Below are 20,318 nucleotides of genomic sequence, written 5' to 3' on the forward strand. Positions count from 1 at the left end.
ATCTTTATACACAGTCTATGGTTTTAAATCATTGCACCTGTTTCAGCTCTCCGTAAAAACGTCCTCTGGATCTTACGTTAACAGGAAAAAAAGGTAAGCACACAATAGCAGGTGCTGTCTAGCTGCCCATCTCAGTCATGCCAACCATAGTCGAAACACTAATTTGTGATGTAAAACAGGTCATTCAGTGTTCTACCAGTTTTAATCACTTGATCTATTTGTTTTGGAGAGGGTGACACCTTTGTGGATAATTTGGCTCACGGTAAAAACCTTCTGAACAATTAACATTGAAGGAACTCTAACCATAAGAAGTTGTTTGCACTTTTCAATCCTTACCAATAGATGACACTATATCCCCCTAAATTGCACACATTGAGTCAGTGATTGCATGATTTGGTGGAAAAAGACTCCATCCTCTGGCAGAAGTGCCTTATTGAGTGGCCTCATCTCATTAAAGAAATAGATTTTAAATTTAAAAATGATTGTACTTTAAGGGGAGAGTTGATGGATTTCCAGCTGTAACACTGTCATACAGGGCTGATGCTGGTATCAAACCACTAATTATTATTATAATTTTTTAACATAAACCTTGTGGTGGTTTTGCTGTCAAAAGATCTTCAGCTGACCAAACAGGCGCTGATGAAATACTGCACTTCCTCTATTTATTTCTTCTTTTTTAAAATCAGGTATAAAGCAGGTCATCTCCTTTTCACTTTTCTTTATGTAGAGCAAATACGTCTTCTTTTTTGGATGGGGGGTGGGGGTATACACTTCCTTCCAACAGAAAACTTTATCAAACAAATACTGACCTGTGTGCTGGTGGCATCTTAATGCACCTGGCCAGCAGTGTTGGGTAATAGTTAACATATACTACATTAGTACATATATACTACATTTTATGTATGTTTTGCAGCAGCTTGCGGATACATTCATATTTACATAGTCCATATTTTTTGTCCATTTTTGTGTAGTTCTAGTTAACTACTGAAACTATGATAAAAGGAAACAAATTATTTTTTGCCCATTGCTTCTCTACTGTAATTGTAAATCCCTTGTACCACTATTAGTCATAAGTATTGAATATAAGTAGTTTTAAGTTTAAGATTTAGTTAACCAAATTAGATTTCTCCCAAAGATTGCTTTGCTGCAGGTTAACTTTATACACAGATCCAGCTAGCAAGTCTGTGTTTTTGCCCCTTTCATGAATTAATCAGATTCTTCCATTATAAGAATGGACAAACAAACATATTGACATATAGAAAGGAAACTGGTTCCAATATGTCATGTTATGTGAGACAGGTTTTAATATTAGGCCCAAAAACTGCATTGTGAGAATTAGTTGTAACAGCCACTACAGTAATAAGCAGAAAAACAGACCCTAACCAGGAACAGGACATTTGAATTTCTGAAGAAACAGGTCTCATGGTGAATTGCTATCCAAAACTGAGATATGATTACAATGTTTTACAAACGACTCTAAATCTATTTAAACTCAGTTTAAAAAAAACAAACCCTTATTTGTTTTTTCCCAAATTTAACTTTAATTCTGATTTTGTTATTTTTTGCTTGAAGGGAGACTGGCACTTAAGAATTTCATTGAAAGAATGAATAAAACAATTAATTCACACAACTTGACTGAGGAAAGACCACATACTGTCTAGGGTTCAAGGATTTGTTTCAATCCAAGTAATGAGTACACATTTCATTTGTGTTTACAATCAGAACTATTTAATGCGCTACAAAACAGCTTTTATCTAAATAACAGCTCCATACTCTATATTAGATAGATGGGAAAACTACATGTCAGAAAAAAACATTTAACTCTTAACACTTAATAGAAATAGTCCAAAAGAGTAAATCAAACCGTTGGCTTTAGTTTAGCACAAACAACAGATAACAAATTGAAAATATCCTAAAAATTCATATGATTAGACAATATGAGAACATCTCATCCCCTCTTTGTAATCACAATTTCTCATGAGGATGCATTCTTCATTTTTCTCCTTAATATTAGCCACCCACTTAGGTATGCACACACACGCACACACACACACACGCACACACACACTCATGTGTACTACCTGCACATATATGAACAAGGTACCCATGCATATAAACAAATATCTTACACACAAAAGAAAAAAAGTAATTGCTGGACCGTGACAAAATACAGCATTTTAAGATTACAGCGTTGATAACAAATAACAATGTTATGTTTCCTGCTCCAGCGGTTTGTACAGACTCCACAGTTTGCCCAGACACAAAGCAAAAAGACCAGCTGTGCCTTGCTCTTGAGAACAGAAAGCTGATTTCACAATGTCTTCCTGTTTTGAAAGATTGAGATATCTCATTGTGATGTCTTTTACTCTTTTTGGTTTTGTTTTCACTACTATCTGGAAAAAGGATAAAACGTTAACAAAAAAGTTAAAAAAGTTCACAGGGTTTAAATGTCTGTCTAAAAAGTCTGCAAACTAAGAAAAAAATAGCATAAAGAGCAAAAGCCCGTTTACAAGACAGGTTGTGTTGGTGAATAGGTCAAACAAACACAGAACTTTTCCCCAGGAGACAGGTGATTGTTTACCGTGTGAAAGCCTTTGTTTTAAGCTAAGAGGTCACCATGTTTGTTTTCCTACAACTAACCTACGTAACTTTACTTGCTGAAATCTAGCCTATGTGTGTAACTTTATTTTCCTAAAACTAAACTACGAATGTAACTTTACTTTTCTAACCCTACCGTCACAACTTTGCTTACCCAAACCTAACCTACATAACTTAACTTTCCTAAACCCAAGCTACCCAACTTTACTTGCCTAAACTAACCTAAGAGTATAACTTTACTTTCCAAAACCTAACCTACTTTTACCCTCCCAAACCCAACCAAGGTAACTTTACTTTCCTAACTTTATGTTAAGTACAAAACTTAATTTGTGTGGTGTTACTTCATCAATATTGTTGTACTTTTTTCTAACATATCATACGAATCGTTGTATGAAGATACATTGAATAAGAACAAAGTCTTCCTAGAAGCACCTCTAAAGTTAAAGGATGTTGCTGCTTCTTTCCAAGAAATACTCTATATTTCACTTTGTACGCATGAGAGAAGTTGGTAGGTGAATTTTGTGACAGCTGGACGGATCAAGGCTAGCAGTATACCCCTGATATTTACATGGTAGAGGTGTTTCTAGATCTGATGCTCCCTGCACTGCTGACTGAGCCTGTCCTGTACGCCATCTGGAACCTCTTGCTGATGAGGCCATGTTTGCAAAGCGTCAAAAGCAGCTGGTTACGGAACTTCTCCCCAATGAAAGCATAGAGCACTGGATTCACTGCACAGTGCATAAAAGCCAACACTTGGGTCACTTTTAGCATCATTTCCAGCGCGTAGCGAGTGTCGCATATCTCCACTATGATTGATCCACCTCGTCTGAGTGTGTCAATGAGCACAATTATGTTATAAGGCAGCCAGCACAGAACAAATGCCAACACCACCGCCAGGATAACGCGCATGGCCTTGTGCTTCTGTTGATTCCGCGTGTGAAACAGTGTCACGACAATGGAGCCATAGCAGATACCCATCACCACCAGTGGCAGGAAAAAGCCCACCGTATGGCGCAGGACGCGCAATCCAACACGCCAGTGCTCGCTGCTTTCACCTGTTAGATTTTCATAGCAAATGTTCTGGTTCAGATCTTGAGCATACATGCTCTCCCTCTGAACTGCCACGGGTAAGGACAGCACTCCAGCCAACAGCCACACCACACTGCACACCACTTTCACCCACAGGTGATGGGAGGGCAGGACACGTGTAGCTCTCACAATGGCAAAGTGACGGTCCACACTGATGCACGCCAACAGGAAGACACCACTGTATACTGACGCCTCTTGGAAGCCTGACAGGAGTTTGCACAGGAAGGTGCCGAAGATCCAATCAGATCCAAATGCACTGACGGCCCAGAACGGGAGGGTGAGACAGAAGAGAAGGTCTGCTATCGCCAGGTGCATCAAATAGATGTCTGTGCTGGCTCTGCCTTTCTTCATACAACAAACCACATAGACAACCACACTGTTGCCCACCATGCTTAGGACAAACACAATGATGTATGTGATTGTCATGCCCAAGCTACTATATCCAGGCATGGTTACACTGCAAGGAGCAGATGGTTCATCCTCATCCGGAGGGGTGGAATTGAGAAGGGCATTGAAGTAATCTTCATCAATCAGAAATCCAGGAGATGTTGTCATCTGCATAAAAACAAAACCATTGTAGGTTAAACAGGTAGTAGTAGAAGAAGTATTCACTAGCAAGGACCACACCTCAATCGGAATTAATTAATTTATTGACGTGAATGTAGATTTGGTATAAACATTGATGTTGGATTATTGGAATGGATGGTTGAGTGCGGTGTGGGGAAGCTTCGGTGGGAATCCGCCGTGGCTCCCGGGCACGACAGATCCCCTAGGATCGTACGGACAGAAGGAGGAAAAGGAAAGAGATTGAGGGAGGGAGGGAGGGGTGCAGAATAACGAGAACGAAAGGGGGAGATCGGGTTAGGAGGATATTTAAGCCGGAAGAGGCGCGGTTGAGGTGCGGTAGAGGTGTGGTCCTGCTCCTGAAACTCTGCTATAAAGCTTCACACAATAGCGGAACTGACTGTCTAGTGTCACCATTTTGGCAAAATAGAGAATAGCAAAATACTGCTTAAGATGCACTGGGAACTAGGTAATGAATCTTAGAAGAATAAATCTAAGAGTGCTTTACTACCAAAGCAGTGTGACTGGTGCTATCCAACCAAACTGATATGGTTAAGTCTTGCCCTATGCCTTAAGAAAGTATCAGATGAAGCACAAGTAAGCTGCTTTAAAGGAATCATTTGACATTTTGGGAAATACACCTTTTTGCATTCTTGCAGTGGCGAATCTACCTATAGGTGAAATAGGCCAGTACTTTTTCATCCCAAGTTGTCACATATTGCCACTTTGCAGTGGACTTCCGAATCTACATATTACATTGCAGGTACCCTCTGTGTCTTCTGCTGACACTCTGGTATGGCACTATTGTGGAGTCATAAACTGCATATGGGATGACACTGCATGTGGTTATGTTAAGACAACTAAAGCACATGGCAACCAATGCCGTGACATAAATAAAAGCACAAGACAAATTATGTGGACGCAGAAGGTGGCTTTTGGTGTCAGGATCTTACACTAAAAGCACTTCAAAAAAGCAGCAGTATTTTATGACTTCGGAATGAGAATGGGCTGCATATGCAGCTGCATAAAGAGCTCAAAATGGGAGGAGTGTATGTAGAGAGCATTAGAGTAAGTGTAAAGAGAGTGAAGCTTGCCTAAGGTGCCTAATTTGGTAGGTCCAGCTCTGCTTTCTTTTTCAACACTTTATTTATAGCAGTTTTATTGCACTGTGTTCTTGTTACCTTTGAAATGAGCCAGGCTTTTTCCCCTTGTTTCAGTCTTTGTGCTAAGCTAAACTAACAGGCTGCTGGTGTTAGCCTAATTTTGACTGGCTAGACATATTACATTAGATTGTTATCTAGCCGTCTCATTCTCAGCAATAAAATGAATAAGCGTGCATCCCACAATGTGACACATTTTCACAACTTTTTGTTTAGAGGAAAACACTTTGATAGAATGTTGAATATTGTCCCCCAAACCATCTAAAAATCCCGAAGCCAACCTCAGTTGTTGGTTATATTAAAATGAGCTTCTATAACTATTTTAGACAACATAATAACATTCTCCCTGTGTAATATTAGCATACAATGACACTGAAAGGCAATAAGAAACAATTTCTTAGCCTGAAATGTATAGGTCTTGTATTGTTTATTTAACAAAAAAGAAGAAAAAAACAACACAGATTTAAATTAAATTGTTGAACAATGATTCAGTACCCCAGCTGCAGTTTCATAAAGACAAAAATTCAGAAAGTTGCATTTTGGCAGCCTAACCAGGGACGGGGCTTGCAAATTAGTCTTGGCTAGAAACCTGTATGCATAGCATCTACGTTATATTTCTTATGAATCAATGTGTCATACATTTGTCCCTGTCAAATAAGCATGTAAATAAATGAATAAATAAATAAACTGTTTACCTGTTTTTCCTCTTCTTCTTGATTAGTAAGAACCAAATTCATCAAAACATTAATGATCAAAAGTTGTAGCTTCATCCTCCTTTCTTGATACAAACAGGTTAACAAGAATAAATCTATTTAGCCGGGAGTGTGGTTTTTACTTGGAAATGTGGTAGAGCTCCTTGCATAAGGTGCGTGCTGGTAGTATCGCTAATGCTCTATTAGCAAAGTGTATTTCTTCAAAGGAAGTACGCAAACCATAGATATTATCTATCTTAAGCAATCTACATGAATATGACAATCTTGAAAACAGGTTGTCAGGTTGCCTCTATTTTTGATCTCACAGATGTTGGATGTTGGCAACTTGATTATGTTTAAATTGTACTTTCTTCTAACATTGTGTTAGATGCTCAGACATGTAATAAAGCAATTTTTGTTTAAAAAATACAGTCACAGGAGTACAACACAGCTGCATCCATTTTTAATAGCTGATTACAGACCAATCTCAAACTTGTTCTTCCTCAACAAAATACTAGAAAATGATGGCTATAAGCATTTCAAAAATAATATTTCTACAGATCAACTGTTGTTTTTCAGTCTGGTTTGAGATCTGACATCACACTAAAACAACTCATATCTGAGAAATCAGTAACCTCAAGATCAAAAATGTCAAGTTTCAATTTTAGAATTTCTTTCCATTGCTGCTGCCTTTACCATAGTTGATAATTTTATTCACTTACTCTGTCAAGCCCTGCTCTGAGCTGTTTTTTATCCTACTTGTTTCAATGTTTCCATTCATCAGTTTTAAATTAGTCAAAAAAAGATTTATATTTGGGGTTACAGAGGGGTCAATCATTGGAACACTGCTTTTTAATCCAAAACAAAAAAACAAATAAACTTTTCAATTTCACAGGCAGATGGTTTGTGGCTGTGTGTAGATGTAGGTGTCAGTGCTCATTGTTTGTGTCTTTGAGCTTTGTAACTGTCTTTTGGATGATTCTTTTTTCCTCTTTTATTATTATTTTTTTTTAAAAGATTATTTTTAGGCATTTTTGTCTTTACTGGATAGGACAGAGTGACAGCGTGAAAGGGGGAGAGAGTGCAGACCTAACCATTATAATGTACTGTTAACCACATGTTGACAGCCTATGTGACAAAACTGAGACATCGGTTCTGAGCCCCTTCATAATGTTACTTTCTTAAATAGGGCCTCTTAAAATATATCATTATCACCGTATTTTGATTATAATGATGGCAACTAAATTTAATTGGGATTCATCTAAAAATGAAGCAAGTGATGCACCTTGAAATAGAGTATATGAGATGTGTTATTACATTTTTGAAAAGTTATATGCATATTTTTTCCATTAATACGTTTCTCATGGACCTTCTTCTAGGCTAAGTTAACTATGATGGCCTTTATACAATGGCATCCAATACAGCACACATTAAGTAAAAGGAAATTACAGCAGGAAACAGGAAGCCTGCAAAAAAAAAAAAGAAAGAAAAAGAAAAAGACAAAACATTTGGGTTTGTAAATGTATTGAGCGATCATACAGTATGACAATATATCCAGAGTTGCAGGCATAGGTATTACATCTTGTTAGACCCTTTCCCGTTTCATTCATGATGTTCCCTTACGACTAAATACTGTTCATTGTGGGTTGTAACAGACTTCAGAAAGCAGAACATTTGACATTTTACTTTTATTGCATCAGATATAATAACTAATAACAGTCATTCAGAAACAGGAAACAGGTCTAGAAAGGTGCATGTTCAGTCCTGTCTATGATTTAGTCATCTATGATCCTCTAAAGGCTAACACTAACCACCCCTCTTGAATTTAAGCATATTTCAAGTCAAAAGAAAAGGGATCTACACTTTATATTCTTAAAATAAGTGATGAGATGAGATAATACTTTATTTGTCCCACAGCTGGGAAATGTGCACCATTGCAGCAGCAGAGAGATAGTGCAACCACAAAGCATCAGTTAAAAACCAAAATGAAAGGGGGGGGAGGGGGCTGACCTGAAGGGAGCATCCCAGGACAGAGCTGATCTAAGTAGCTGTGTAAAAGAAAAAAGAAACATTACAACATTACCCTACTCTACATTTATAGCCTAAGCTAATTTGCAATGCCCGTCCCTAGATGGGCCTTTAAATATATATACATGATTCAACAACTACATAAAATACTGTACACAATTTTTTATCTCATCTTTTATCTTTCACTTCACTTTTAGCAGTTTGATTTTTGGAACATATGAAGATTGTCTATGACATTATTCACATTACATATTCTCCATTAATTTTCTATTTAATACTGCTGTTTTTTTTAAACTTTTTATCCAGTGGAGGGCAGCAGCAGCTTGGCGTGGCTCTGGCAAACATTAAGTATCAAATCCACAGATGAATGTACACAGTCCCTATTCAGAAACTCTGCTTTTATATGAGCCGTAAGGAGTTCTGTTAATTTGTGATGTCACAAGTCTACTATAGAAAGAAAGTAAGTTACACTACAGTGCTGTAACAGTCACCTCCTGGATGCAATGACAGTGCAAAGACACCAGGAGCTTCTTTTGGGAAGGGTCTTATCCCTCTCAGTTTTTCTTGTGCTACATTTAGACAACTTTCACAAGTATTCAAATCTTTGAAACCTGAGCAAAAAGTTTTAATTTTCTTCTAAAACACGGGAAATGGCAATGAGCAAATTTCAAGAAATTGGTAAAATGTGAGATATTAATAAACTGAAAATTAAAATTAATAATGAAAACTAAAATTGTCCAGGAACTACATTTTATAAGAATCATTTTAGCACTTTTTTTCTTAGTAATTTTCTTAGTTTGTTATTCTTTCCTTCGTTTTTCTTTTTCTTTCTTATTTCTGCTGATTTTCTTTATTTTATTATTTTTTTATTATTATTCGTTATTTTCTGGTTAGTTTTTACTATTTTTTTTTGCAAATTTTGGGGTCATTCCCTTTTAAGTTATTCATTGCCTTCCCCCTATGTTTATTTATTTATTTATTTAAAATATAAAGCCAGTTTGCTCAAGTTTCAAGAGGTTAAGGAGACAGGCGCTAAAAGGCATAGTTTCAGACAGAGGGTTAATACAGGTACATTTAGTTAGACAGTATGGAAAAAAAAGGTGTTTTTGGAAAATGACAGCATGTGAATATATTCTAGTAGAAAACCCAAATACAAGTTTGAAATCTGAAAATGAGCACAATATGGGACCTTTAAGCTGGCCCAGATAATCAAGAAAATGAACCTGATTGATTCTAGAGGCAGTAACAGAAGTCATTGGTGACAAAATTGTTAAAGTTGTGAGACACAGGGACTAAACCTTGGGGTCTGAGTGTGTTTTTTGCCTCTGTAGATACACTGCTCTATAGAAATGAAATACTTCTGCAAGACCTTGGTACATGGGCACAGGAGATGACAAGGCCTCTCTCTTTCTCTCTCTCTCCCATCTGACCCTTAGTTTATGTTTCCTGGCATTTTTCATCACAATAACTTTATTCATGACTCACAGAACCAACAGGCTACCGTTATGAGAGATGTTTGTTCAACTGTTCGGTCATTTTGGAGGATGTTGTTTGTTGTTTTGTGACCCAACTGATATAAATGAAGTGGGGTGTTATATTAAAGTAAATCTATAGGTTTACCTTATAAACTGGCAACTATTCTATTATTTTAAAGAAGAGTGCTCTGTGAGAGAAGGTCACCATTATGCTTCAGTTTCTATCTCTATACAGTATATCCTCATATGAACCCACAGTTCCTTGTCATTTGTTCTCCCATTGGACTGTATTATCTTGGGCATAGGCCTACTAGATGTTGAACAGCTCTCTTGGTTTATCCATTAGCTTATAGTTCAATGGAATGGATGGCCCTGATGAGGCTACAAGCCAAAAGGCATTAGTCTAACAAAAAACTTGTTCTGCTTACTGCAACTGTTGCTGGAAGTTTACCTCATAGCTCAACAGAATCTTAAATCTTCATTTGTCCCCCTGAAAAAGCAAAACACGTTCCTAGAAAATGTATTATACCACAAACTTTTAGAATTCAAACCTGGTTAAAATGTTAAAAAACACAAACTGTCTTAACAGTTAGCAGGTGAAATAGCTCTGAAGGCAACAATGTGCTAGCTGCCAGCTACCAAATAGCAGTTAATCACAATTAGCAACTAGCTGGTGAACATGGTTGCTAAGAAGCCATTTACATTTTAGAGATTAAAGAATAGTGAATATTTACACAAAATTCATATTGATCAGAGGGCCAGAAACACGACTCCGAATGAATGCTAATGCTCCTCTGTTGGACGAGTAAACAGGTAACTATTGCTAACACATCAACCATATCAAATTAAAGGTCCGTAGTGTCGGCCAAAATGGAATGTAATATAATAAGTGTTTTCTTTAGTTAGGCTACAATCACCAGAAAATATGAATTGTAGTGTTTTTGTTACCTTAGAATGAGCATTGTATATCCACATAGGGAGCAGGTCCCTGTACAAGAAGATCACCATGTTTAATTGTCTTGTTTCTACATTAGCCTGGAATGGACAAACCAAAGAAAGGAAATTTGCTTTTAGTTTAGTTGCTTTTGATTAGTTTTGCCAAACTGTGAACTTCATGGCATACTGTCGAAGCAGGCAATGTCGTTAGGCTGGATTTTTGTGTTGTAGTAATTTTCATGATAACAGGCGTGCATAGGATTTCAACAGTCGAGGCTTTACTTTGCCAGTGTACCATGCATTTTTTAGGGGCTTAAGTGGGAATTTAAATTCTAAATGACCTAAAATCTGTTAGTCAGGGGGACACTTTTAACTTCTTAATTAGCCAATATTACAAACAGCTGTGCATGGTCAAAGCCGCTGTTTCTAGTTGGTAGAGGTAACCACACTATTTGCATGTTTGTCTGTGTAGAAAGCAGGAGAGAGTAAACTTACCAAAGAAATCTTTACACTTCTTTGTAAGTTTGTGATGTTAGGGATGGGTTAATACATTCAGGATTTAAGTGGCAGCTCTTTCAAAATCCCCTTTCCACAGGCATCCATTCAAGGTCTTATTTCAGACTTTCCTGCTATTTTAACACCTACAGTTACATTACTAAAGAAAATACAGCACAAAGACCAGCCTATTTACCCCATGAGCTGTCTGTGTTTGAAATGGGACCACCCAGACAACCCTCCCATCTACCCAGCCTGCTCTGTTTGCTTTTGTTTTGTCCGCTCAATGGCTGGAGATTAGGCTGTGGACACACCACTGAGAGGTCCTGGCTGTTTCAATGGCTGCTCAGTTAGATGAGAAAACAGTAGCCAGCGTACACTCCTTGTCAGTTAAGATCTTTGTTGTTGTGTCAGTGACACGTTAAGCCCGTGCTACCTGACATGTCTATTGCAGGTCAGAAGCTGTATTTTAGGAATTCAGTATTGCAATCAATGACGAATTTCCTGTCTTTTTCTTCAAGTTCCTCATATTTTTCTATCTGACATTGGTGCACAAGTTCAGACTAGTCTTTAAAAACATGTTATATAGTTCAGAACTATTCTTGGCATTTTTATCAGTTACACAGCACTTTTTTAGGACACTTACAAGGACATGTCCATTTTTGTAAATATCTCTGGATCCTTGAAAATATAAAAAACTCTGACTCAGCGCTTTTGTGAATGTCTCTGCTGTGCAAAAAATTCAGTCACATCCGTTCTTCTTTTTTATCGAACAGGAACCAGTGAGAAACTGCAATAGGCTGACTTTACCAGAGGCCTCGCTGAACCGGAGTGCAGTGCAATTGTTTTGTTTTTCTCCCAGCAATCTGTCCCGAATAATCATATCATCAGTTTGCAAAACCTGATTAATGAAAATGTACCCACTGATTATATTTATAAATTCCTTCCAAGGAGACTGCATAAGCTTGTTACTGTCTTCCTTCCTTTTATTTTAAGTGACAAGGACACTTTAAAAAACATGTTGTACATGACTCATATTTTCTCATTTCTTTGTATTCAAAGGCTAAAAAAGTGTTACAACAGATCCTTCCCAGTGCTTTGACAGTCTGGGTTTTATACGTAAGCCTTACAATGGCTCTGCTCCAGCATTGTTCTCTCCAAAAACAATGAATTCAATAAAGATGATTAAAGTTGAGTAAATTGTGTTCTACTCATCAATCCATCTTAACTGTACTGGAGGTCAACAGTTTATATAGTGACTTTATAAGAAATAAAAATAAGTCATAAAGCAACAGTGGTGGATGAAGTAACTGAAAGCCACACTTGAGTGAAAGTACAGATATCCAACCAGAAAATGAATTTGGTAGAACTTAAAGTAACCTATTAGAATATTACTTGAGGAAAAGTCTTAATTATGATATTTTCTGTGCTTAATTATCAAAAGTAATTGTATTAGATCAACATGAGGATTGAAAGTAAAAAGCAGTTAGAGAGGGAAACTGAATTTCGAGAATTATGATGTTTATCTAAAGGTTAACAATGGTTTTAAACTGGATCCAAGAGCAAGACCACAAGACAAGAGGAAAAAGGATAAGAAAGGAGTTCATTGTAGAGTTTTTGCAGGTGGATGTAGGCAGAAGACTGAGGTGAGGCTGAGACTGGTGACGAGGCTGGAGTTGAAGTAGCTGAGGTGTGGCTGAAGTTGGTAGGCCGTGTGGCTTACAGCTCAGGTGGTGAGAGGCTGGGTGGCATGTGGCTGAGGTGCTGGAATTTGTAGGAGAGAGGCACTGATGGAGAAGACACTGGAGAGGAACCAACGGTACCACTATGAAGAGCAGCAACAATCTGGCAGCATGGAAGAGAGACAGCAGGGTTTTTAAGCTGCAGTTGATGAGTGTGGAATGATCAGCAGGTGTGCATGCAGAGCTCCAGAACCAGGAAGCCACGCCCAGCCTCTGGAAACCCGGCAGCAAAAACCCAGCAAAAAAATCCAGGAAAAATATATGAAAAAACCCACTCAAAATCTATACCACCACAGTTTATCTCCTTAAAATGTAGAGCACAGTACAGTTAAGAAAAACAAGGTCTTTTTCAGGACTTACAGGATTTAAAGAAAATCTTTAAGCTAATGAGCTGACACAGCAGTGGAATGGTAACCATGCACTTACTTGATTACTCGCTGCCACTTCTGCTTCCATCAAGAAGATGAGCTCATTGTCGACAGGAATTTTAGCGGTTAGCATGTTGCATCTAATCTAACATGAAGCCTGGGCTTTTTTGGATTGAAATTAAACTGCTGATTTGAGAGCACTTGTTAGCATTTGTCCTTCTGTGATTAACCAGCCTGAACTTGTCAAACAGTGCCACTCTGTCAGTGCTTTAGAACGGGCTTGACGCCAAAAGCTACCTTACGTGTCCAAATGGAACCGGCTGAACGGCGTCAGATTAGAACACGCTCAGACAGAACTGGTGGTGTTGTTATAATATACTGTTAGACAGTGCCGGGGACACCCACAGTGCAAGGGTGGCATCACTTTAGAAAGTGGCTGGATGTAACTGACAACTGACTTTGCGTTGGAGTACGGAGTTTGCTTCACTTGTGAATGTGAGTGTTTTTTTTCCTAACCTTACCATGTGCCTCTTTTGCCTAAACCTAACCATCCATGACATTGTTGCCTAATACCAACCATTGCAACAGACCGCTTTGGTTGCCATGTGCTGTTGTGTAAACATAAGGAACATTCTGCATCATCCCACCATGTGCATTTGTTGACATCACAGCAATGGAGCGAGAACAGCTGGCGCAGCAGGATACCTAAAACATCATCAGTAGACATAGAAAGTCACTGACTTTGCAGCACCATGTGATGGTTTGGGATAAGAATGCATTGGATTAACCTTTGATTGAGCTTGCCAAACTAGGACCAGTAATTTGCCAAACCCTCTGATTTTGTTTTGTAGCACTGAATGTACCTATGGAAATTGTATCAGAGTAAAACCACACATTTTATTTAGAAAATGTAGTGAACTAAAAGTTAACAGGAGTAAGTAAAGTACAGATTAATCCAAAAAATGTAAAATAAATAAATAAAAAAAGTACTGTAACAAAGCATTATTACTTGGTTAAATTACATGATTTGCAGCCAATACACACAGATATACAATGAAGCTTTTAAAAAGTTTGTGAAGCATTAAATGAATGGCATATGGTAATTGTAAGTGGACAATAAAGTTATTTAATATCTATGTTTTGTTGTTAATCTCGAAATAAAAAAGAGATTTATCCTCTTATGTTCAGCTTTATTGACCATATTTGCCCACACTTACCAGGAAATAACTCATTGTGCATGCAAAAGCTAGACTCACAGTGAGTCAGTTCAAAAAAAACAATAAACCCACTCTGTTTCAGATATGGCTCATTTTTGTGCCTCTGCAACATCTATTTTCTTATTGTTTCATTTTCCCTGTTTTACCAATCACAGGTGCATTTAGTCGTATCTTCAGTTGTGCTTGGAAGCAGAAAAGAAGATCACCAAGTTTGGGAAGTTTTGCAAAGTTGTTTTTTTTTCCTTTCTTTTTTGTAATGTTCTAAGGAATAAAAATATAAAATTGTGCAGCAAAGTATTTCACATTACTGTTTTACATTCTCTTCTCAACTCTGTGATATCTTTTTACTTACTGTTCCTCTGTGGGCTCTACAGTTGCACTATGGGCTACTTGTGTAACTTTTGGGAGAGCGAGAGGACAAACTGTATCTGGTTTTATATGTATGACATCAGACAGTCATATTTTAGCATCCAAACCCCTTTTCATTCAATAGAAGGCGTGTCTATAGGTCTTTACATATGGAGCCAGAGGCTTTAGGTTTATATTACACTCAGCATGATTCACAGCAGCCCAAACCACAGCATATATATTCCCAAACCAAGTCTTAATCAGGGTCAACCGCTGTGCCATTTAGGATATTTTCAAGCATTCGAGACAAGCTTAAAATAACGAGCCTGGTCTCTCACACAGCAGAACGGAGCCATGGAAATGTTATGCCAACCCACACACTGGTGGTGTGTTGTTTTTTTTTGCCTGAGACTGAAGGAAGTCTGTGTGTTTAAGTGGCTGAGGAAAGGCTCAACTTATCTGGGTTTCTCAGACAAAGGAGCCCTTTTGCCAACATGTAAACTCTCCTTGAGATTTTGGCTGTATTTCCCCCAAAAGTCCACCTTAACAATACAGGCTTTGCTCACAAACTAACCAGTTCAGGTGACCCTAAAATGCAAAGCTAATATTGGTCAACAAGCAGCGTTACAAAGCCGTATTGTCAAGTTTTATCTTTATCATGGTGTCATGAATGAATGGTAACATAGATTACATGTGACATATCTTTAATTGTCCATAAAGTTGTAGTTAAATTGACATCTTTGCCACATGGTGGAAGCATAAAAAGCTGCAAACATTGCATTAGCAACATTAGCATTCATTCTTACTTTCATTTCATTCTTACAATCTTACTTTTGGCCATCTTAACAATTTGTGTACGGCATTCGTTTTCCTTTTAGCTCTGTTTGGACCAAATGTTTGCCTGTTTCGATTCACTATGTTCACAGACTAGCTGTTAATTTATGCTACTTCACATTACACTCCAAACCATGGAACATTAGTTGCATTTTTTTTCAATGTTTGAGATCTGCTTGTTACTTTGAAAAATATAAGTAAATATGTCATAAAGCTGCAAATGTTTAGTGTCTGAATCTTGAGATCCTCTGAACTGATGTTCTACAACAACAATGAAACAAATGTGTCTGAAACATTTACAGATGTAACAGATGTGTGTAGCCAATGTGACCTTTGGTTTGTGGTCCACTGTTTTAAAGCCCTAAATTTGGCATTTTAGCCCACATCTTATTTTTTGGAGCAACAAGTGACCATAATTGGAAAAAAGAGTGGAGCTGGAGAGGACCAAGGGGTGGATTTGATAGAGAACTCAAAGGACACTGTGCACTCCCAACTATCCATCAACTTGATTGCATCTCACTCTTGGCTCTGCTGTTCAAAGTTACAAGCACAGACAACACCCCAAAACAAGTTCACAGCTATTTAAATGTAGACAGTGCCATGGACACACATTGATAAGCCTCTATCCTGATTCACTGGTGCCAGTCGTAGCAACTTGTCAATCACAAGGAAGCCATGCCCTGAAACATACCCTGCTAAAAGGGATCATAATTTACAAAAATCATCATCATGTTTTTTTGAAGAAGACTGGAAACTAGTAATTGAGACCATAAACTCATTAGGAAAATGTTTACTCGTAATAAAGGTGAAGAAGTAGGGTAATTTTCTCATAGATTACCAAAAAATCAGATTTATGTATTTTTGCAACAAGAGGAGTTGCCCTCTGCTGACCATTAGGAATCAATCAATCATTAATTTTTTCACACAGCATTACAAAAGCTACAGCTCCAGTGAAATGTGATCCCATCAGCTCATTTAACTTGTGCACTGTAATTTGGTCCTTTTTAGTTTTCTTTTTAAATTGTTTCCTCTCCTATTTGTCCAAGTTTCTGGATGGTTCTGATAACCCATAGTTTCTGGTTGTGACTATCCACACACACATCCTGACCTCAACAAGGCGGCTGCAAACACAGACAAAAGTGCTCTTCAGACGCCTCTAAATAGCATATAGCAGTGATCTGTAGAAGGAACAGGACAGCAACTCACAACTCCACCGTCACACCAGTCCTTATTCACCGTAAAGCACATGTATCCTCTCCTCTCACCAGAGTCCTCTGCTCTGTACGATCAGCATATAGTAAAGGCTTCGGCTTGAATGGTGTTGTGCAAGATTTAGCCAAGTTTCGGTGAATCAGACGACATTACAATTCCTGTTATGCTGTTAATAATGGATGAGATGGTCTTTCTGTTTTTTCAGACACCTGTACAATGGCTAGTAAGATGCCACTTCAGCTGGTACACAACTTTTCCATATTTCCTCAATGCTGACAGATGATTTGCAGGCTAGAGGATGGCAGCAGAGTTTACAGAATAGTGAGTTAACATCCTCTTCCCAATAGTATATCACAGCCACCACTGTCCAAAGCCAACCACAAAAACACTTCCAAAATTTAAAAAAATGCAGGTTTAAGGAACTTTTGCATTTGCTTCACTTTTTCAGACCCGAAAGCTATGTCGACTTCTTTTATACAGTCTAGGTCTTACACAGTGACACAGGAAACTCCATTTGAACCTTGTAAAGACTTGATGTAAATGTCCCCTTGCTTTTCAAACAAGCCAATATCAGGTTCTGTGAACAATAGTAAAATGTTCTTTCTTCTCCCTTCATCGGCTATCTAAAAGGTACACCTAAAGTGTCAGATGACGGATAAACAGCTGTACCGAATCAAAAACAAGCAGGTTGTTTTTTATGTGAAGGGAGGAGTGTTTGAGAAAGGTTTGGTCTGAAAGCTTGAGTTTGCAAATGCGTAATTGACCCTAAGGACCAAAATGAAAGCATGCATGCTGCTGGTGATTAACATGCTAGGTGGGGCTATGTGCAGACGCCAATGAACTGAGTGCACATCAATCTGACAGTTCACAAGAAATGTCGTATTCTCAACAAGCTGAAAATATTCCGTATGCCTGTGGTGAAGTACTTAATGTTCAACAATGATTGTAATATTGACAAAGCACCAGAGTCAGCAAAGTGGTTGACTTTTTTATGCTCCAGAGAATGACAAGGAAATAACAGAGTCACAGTAAATAAATTCCTTATGGCAACAGTCAAATGTGCCAGAGGACACAGAGGACAAAGACCAAGACTCATTCAGTGACCTGGAAACTTTATTCTTCTTTATCCAGTGAAACCAGTTTCATCCCCCGCCTTCATAGAAACAAATATTGACCTTTTGTGACAAGAATGAGCATCACACTACATACCAGGAGTAGCACATGTGAAAGACTTACAGTGACTTACTGTTTACACACTGACGGCAGCATGAAGTGATAGACAGAATCACATATTTCATGTATTCACCGTTCACTTCTCAAAAGCTCTTGGCGAATGCTTAGCATTTGGTGACTCAACAACAGCATTTGTCTGCAAAGCTCATGACTTTGCAGAGAATACCTGTTAAACAAGAGGCTGTTGACAAGACATGTGCCCTCAGATTATTGTCACCTCTTCATTGTGAGGATTGCTGTTGTATATAACAAAAACATCTTTGTTCCTATACAATAGTTTTACATGCACATTTAGTACCATGCTGAAAAACAAGAGACATAACGCCTTTTTCCCCTCTCTGACAACAGATACAGGCACTACAATGTACATATAGGCCAACTAGCTGCTCACCCCAGATATAATAAAACAGCTTGTCTTATTTCACCCTCAGGCTCTTCTTGTGCAACTCATGAGTTCATGTTTACATATTATATAACTGAAGACATACAGTGTTTAAAATAATGCAAGATAGGACAGCCCAAGTGTTATAAATTAAAGTTCACACCAATTCACGACAGTGCCATTGTGACATACTTGCACAGGCCTGAATACATTAGAGCACAGCATGACAAGTTGTTTTTGTGCTGTGAACAGCACGAATAGTTAAATTAATGGTTGGAACATGCCAAATGTGCAAGGAAGGAAACCTCTCTGTTATCTCAGAGTCTGCAATTACCTATTAGCACGTAGCCATGTGGTGAGAGACATGGATGTTAATAATGTGGGAGATTGTTTTACACAGACACTGGTAAGAAAGAGGAAAATCGGGAGATTAAGTACTATTTTTAACCCAAACCAAGATCTTTTCCAAACCCTAATTAAGTTGGGTTTGAGCGTAAACCTAACCAAACCTTTACTGTAGTGTTGTCAGATCATCAAACTATGCCAGAAGTGATTTGTAACAGATTTGGAAGGGACAGAGAAATTATATCCTGCCAGTCGGAAAAGATCAGAAAACTCTTCTATGTGTTATCCTAGTTATCCTATTGAGCTCTTACAAAAGCTGTATTTTGTTGTTTAAAGTGAAAGTAGACAAGTTTTTTGCTTTCATGATGAAGTAAATGTTGACTGCACAATGTAATGGCTTAATAATGACACCATTAGCATTTAGATTAGTTTCTGATAAGCCTCCCTTTCACTACCCAGTCTGCCACCAATTATGATCCTCTGAGAAAATGAAGGCTTGATTTATGGCACAATGGAAATATATCAGCTATTGTGAAACCAAAACAGGAAAAGGATAGCAAGTTTGTTTACCTCGGTAGCTATCGGTAGCTCGCAAAGAGAATCGAATTTAGTTCTTAGTTGTACTATCATGGATGTACAAAAAGGCTGCCATGTGCTTGTGTTGACATCACAGTAACGGCATCCCGGAATGTAAATGGCGGACGCAGAAGAATACCTAGAGTAATATGTAGACACAGAAATCCACTGCAAAGCGGCAATATGAGACGACTTAGAATGAAAATGTGTTGGAATAATGACAATTTTGTGCTCTTAACATGCTCAGCAGACACAAGTAGCATAGTCCTGCAGAGCTAAAGCTCCTATTTCTCAGTGAAGTTAAATGTGACATGGAGACCATTTTTGAAGCAGTGGATAGTCATTGTGGATTCCTCAGTGGCTCTTGCACAAGTAAGCATGAGTCTTACACTTCTACAGCTGTTTTGTGGCTGGACTAAAAAAAAAAAAAAGAAACAGAATGTTCCAAAATTCTTTTGGAGGAGGATACAGCTGTTACTATAAATCTTCCTCTTTGTTTTCACAAACAACCAGCCTCCACCCCCTTTTTCGTCAGACTTGAGTGAAAAATTCACCACAACGATAAACAGAAGGATGGATTTAATAAAATAGGATAAACCCACAGTGTTAGTCAACCGATGAGACAGGGTTAGTGTTAGTCAGCGGATGAGACAGGGTTAGTGTTAGTCAGCGGATAAGACAGGGTTTGCTCATGTTGCACAGACAGTCTGAACTCTGTCATTGTTAATGTTTTGGTCCTTGAGCCAAAAAAAATACCAGACCCTTCTTGTGTTGGTGACCAGAAGTGACGCAGCATTTTTGAATAGATGTGGTCGCAGTTCAATTCAAAGTAGAGCTCTTTAATAAAAGTATCATTACATTCAATGAGAAATCACAGGTCACTGGTGACAATATTCACACTCCTTTACACTAAATTAATAAGATAACAGCAATCATCACCAAACAGCTGTTCTTATAATTTAGATGAGAGACAAAGACATTAGTATTCTATTCCTGCAAGAAGTCATACACCATCAAACTGAGA

General features: G+C 38.0%; 1 protein-coding gene across 1 annotated transcript; it reads right to left on the minus strand.

The window, feature by feature from the left end:
* Positions 1 to 1,705: 1,705 nt before the first annotated feature.
* cxcr2 (chemokine (C-X-C motif) receptor 2) lies at positions 1,706 to 6,279 on the minus strand. The gene is made up of 2 exons (XM_042495016.1): positions 6,107 to 6,279; positions 1,706 to 4,242 (listed from the first exon to the last, which is right to left on the minus strand). Exons 1-2 carry the CDS (start codon positions 6,179 to 6,181, stop codon positions 3,163 to 3,165), a joined length of 1,155 nt encoding a protein of 384 aa, XP_042350950.1. The 5' UTR covers positions 6,182 to 6,279; the 3' UTR covers positions 1,706 to 3,162.
* Positions 6,280 to 20,318: the final 14,039 nt, after the last annotated feature.

Source organism: Plectropomus leopardus, chromosome 10 (genome assembly GCF_008729295.1).
Source record: "Plectropomus leopardus isolate mb chromosome 10, YSFRI_Pleo_2.0, whole genome shotgun sequence".
Taxonomy (NCBI): Eukaryota; Metazoa; Chordata; class Actinopteri; order Perciformes; family Serranidae; genus Plectropomus; species Plectropomus leopardus.

Coding starts and splice junctions, on each gene's coding strand:
- cxcr2 (XM_042495016.1), bottom strand. CDS start 6,181: ATGAAGCTACAACTTTTGATCATTAATGTTTTGATGAATTTGGTTCTT. Junction 4,243..6,106: donor AAGAAGAAGAGGAAAAACAG/GTAAACAGTTTA, acceptor GTTTTTATGCAG/ATGACAACATCTCCTGGATT.